The sequence below is a fragment of the Adiantum capillus-veneris genome, chromosome 29, assembly GCF_014529385.1.
Source record: "Adiantum capillus-veneris isolate H3 chromosome 29, ASM1452938v2, whole genome shotgun sequence".
NCBI lineage: Eukaryota > Viridiplantae > Streptophyta > Polypodiopsida > Polypodiales > Pteridaceae > Adiantum > Adiantum capillus-veneris.
In genome coordinates, this window is record NC_140959.1 from 116,377,708 (window position 1) to 116,380,414 (window position 2,707).

The 2,707-nt window shown below is 40.5% G+C and overlaps 1 protein-coding gene across 1 annotated transcript; it reads left to right on the forward strand.

Moving 5' to 3' along the window:
- Nucleotides 1-624: 624 nt before the first annotated feature.
- LOC147419818 (uncharacterized) lies at nt 625-1,211 on the forward strand. The gene is given in 2 exon segments (XM_086506165.1): nt 625-1,146; nt 1,149-1,211. Coding segments are annotated over 2 exon segments (585 nt in total).
- The last annotated feature ends 1,496 nt before the right edge of the window (nt 1,212-2,707 follow it).

Sequence of the window (2,707 nt, forward strand, 5' to 3'; positions counted from 1 at the left end):
AGTGGTAAGTAACTTGCCAACTGGTGCTACAGCTATACAGGTAAATCAGACCATCACAGCTGACAGTCAGAGCAGAGATCACAACTAAGGCTAGTAGAGAACTTTGAATTAGGAAAACCACTGGTCACCCGTGGGAGAGGCTAGAAACAGGATACAAGTGCTCAACAGGTCAGTGAAAGGGATAAAAGAAAAATGGAGCAGCAGATGCAACAACCACAGTCAATGGCAATATCGGCAAATCAAAGCAGTTATGATGCAGCTTCAAGCTCATTAATAACAGTCAAATCAGTTGGCGTCAGCTTAGAGTTAATAGGTCATTTCAAGGACTTTCCATGCTACATGGATGATGCAAATAATCGCTATCTAAAGTCTAAGCAAAATGCTCTGAAAAGCCCAACCATACAAGTTGTGGAAGTAGAAGAAGCTACCAGCATGGCTAATTTGCAAAATAACCTAATGGAAGATTGTTTAGGATCGGTGTACATGAAGCTCAAACCAGGTATTGAGCTGGACATAATAAAATTGCATAGGCAAGATCTTCCAGAGGTTAGCAGTTTTCGAGTCACTGTGCACTTGATAAAGTCAAATTACAAGGACAAAAACTGTAGCAGTCTCTATAGAGATATGGAGGGTAGATGGTACAAAGAAGAAACACCTCAACAAGCGACGGAAGAGCCAGATCAATGCTTCATAGCTCATGAAGATGGTTCAAAGTTGGGTTACAAATACATGTCGATAAGTGGTAATATTTACAGCTTGATAATGAGCTTACCTTTAGCTTCCAATGCAGATACAGTGGTAGCTCAGAACAGAGAAATCACTCAAGAGACGGAGCCTACTATAATCAATCTGCCAAAAAATGAAGACACAGTCAGCAGGAAGGAATTCCTTGAATCCATGTGTAAACGACAGTTGCCTTCAACCACTTCAGAAGTCAACAAGCAACCTGAACCAATAGCCCTTCATTGGATCCACGAAACGAGATGGAAAGATCCAATTTATGTAGATTCTGATGGACAAAGATGGGTTCAAGTCACGGGGGTAAGGACATTTAGCGAGTCAGTTCCTAAGACACTATGGGCAACGCGCATTAGAGACAAGAGCTATGATATAGATGGAAGATGCTATGAATTAGATCTTATTGCAGATAAATTCTCGGAAAGAGCTGCAGCTTTCATCTTGTCACCTTCAACTCCACAAGACCAAATTGAGCGATGGACACATGACAAAATGATATCTAACCAGGTAGATATTGGTCACACTGCCACTATTGCACAAAGTCAATCACTAGAAGATAGGGAAGTGCACTTTAAAAGCTCTAGGCTTCCATTGACACATGATCAGACTTTGAATTTGTATGAGCACAATTCAACTCCTTTCATTACACAGATGAGTGCCACAACACAACATTCACAGGTACAGAACACTACACATGCACCACAAAATGCACCAACACAAACACACGTAGAATCAATGGAAGAATCAGCTATTGAGTTAGCACGACTTCACAAAGACCTAGCTCAATCAGCTGAGCTAGATGACAAAGCTAGAATATCCACATCTGGCATAAGAAAGATACCTCTAATTACAGATAGGGAACACTCTCGGATGGGGGAGTCCAGTCTCCACCTAACTTACTACCATCAGAACAACCCTATCAACTGCAAACAACAAAGGAGAATCGCAATACTCTCTTACAATTCAATGGAAAACAGAAGCCACATGCAGGCTCGAGTCGACAACATAGCCCTAAGACTATAAAGAAGCCACAGATAAAGGATCACATGTTGATAACAGACATAGAATTAAAGTTGGTCACACTGAAGCAGGAGCTGAAACGACCATCTACCAGGGTTATAATGGAAGCTATTACAAGCTTCTTGAAGATGCCACAGTCGAAAAAGATAAAGGCAAATAGTCAAAGCCAGCATCAGTGTTGGTTTTTAAGTATCTACATGTCATGCTGATGACATACTTGATCAAAGATACTATGGGCAATGAATACCAACAATATTATGGACAGATACCTCGACCAGGTATAGAACAAATAGGAATAGATGGCCATTGCTACAAATGTGGCATTGATCATCTAATACCCAATTGCCCAGTAAAACTGCACTTAGATATGATGAAGCAGCAAAAACAAGGCAGCATCAGACTGCAAGCAGCTGAATCATTAAAGTAGACGTCTCCAAATAGAAAGTCGCCAGAAAGAAAGCATATCTTGTCAAAAGATACAAGAAACAAATTGATAACTAAAATATTGGAGGTCAAAGGCGTCGATGATATTTCAATTGAAAATCAAGCAGCCAAAAAAGATCAGCTACAACAGATGGTCTCAAATAGCTTGGAATTTTTCAAGCATGAAGTCGAAAGATCCAACAAGGATGCAGCGGACAATTCAATGTCAAAGGAAGTGGATGAATAAATCATCAGAACCAGAGCAGGTACGGGCAGTCAAGGACTTGCCATTGAAGAATGCAACAAGCAAGAATGTGGAATCAAAGGTTCTACATAATAATGCTAATAGCACAGATAGTTTATCGCTAAGGGATGTACCTCAGAATTCAACAAAGCCAGAGATCAAGTCTCAAAGCCAAGAACAGACATCTCAATGTGTTCAAAGGCAGACTTGAATCAAAAGGCAGAGGCGGTCATAAAGTCAGATCCTAATATTGTCTCGCCAATGGAAGATGTCAAAGAACCA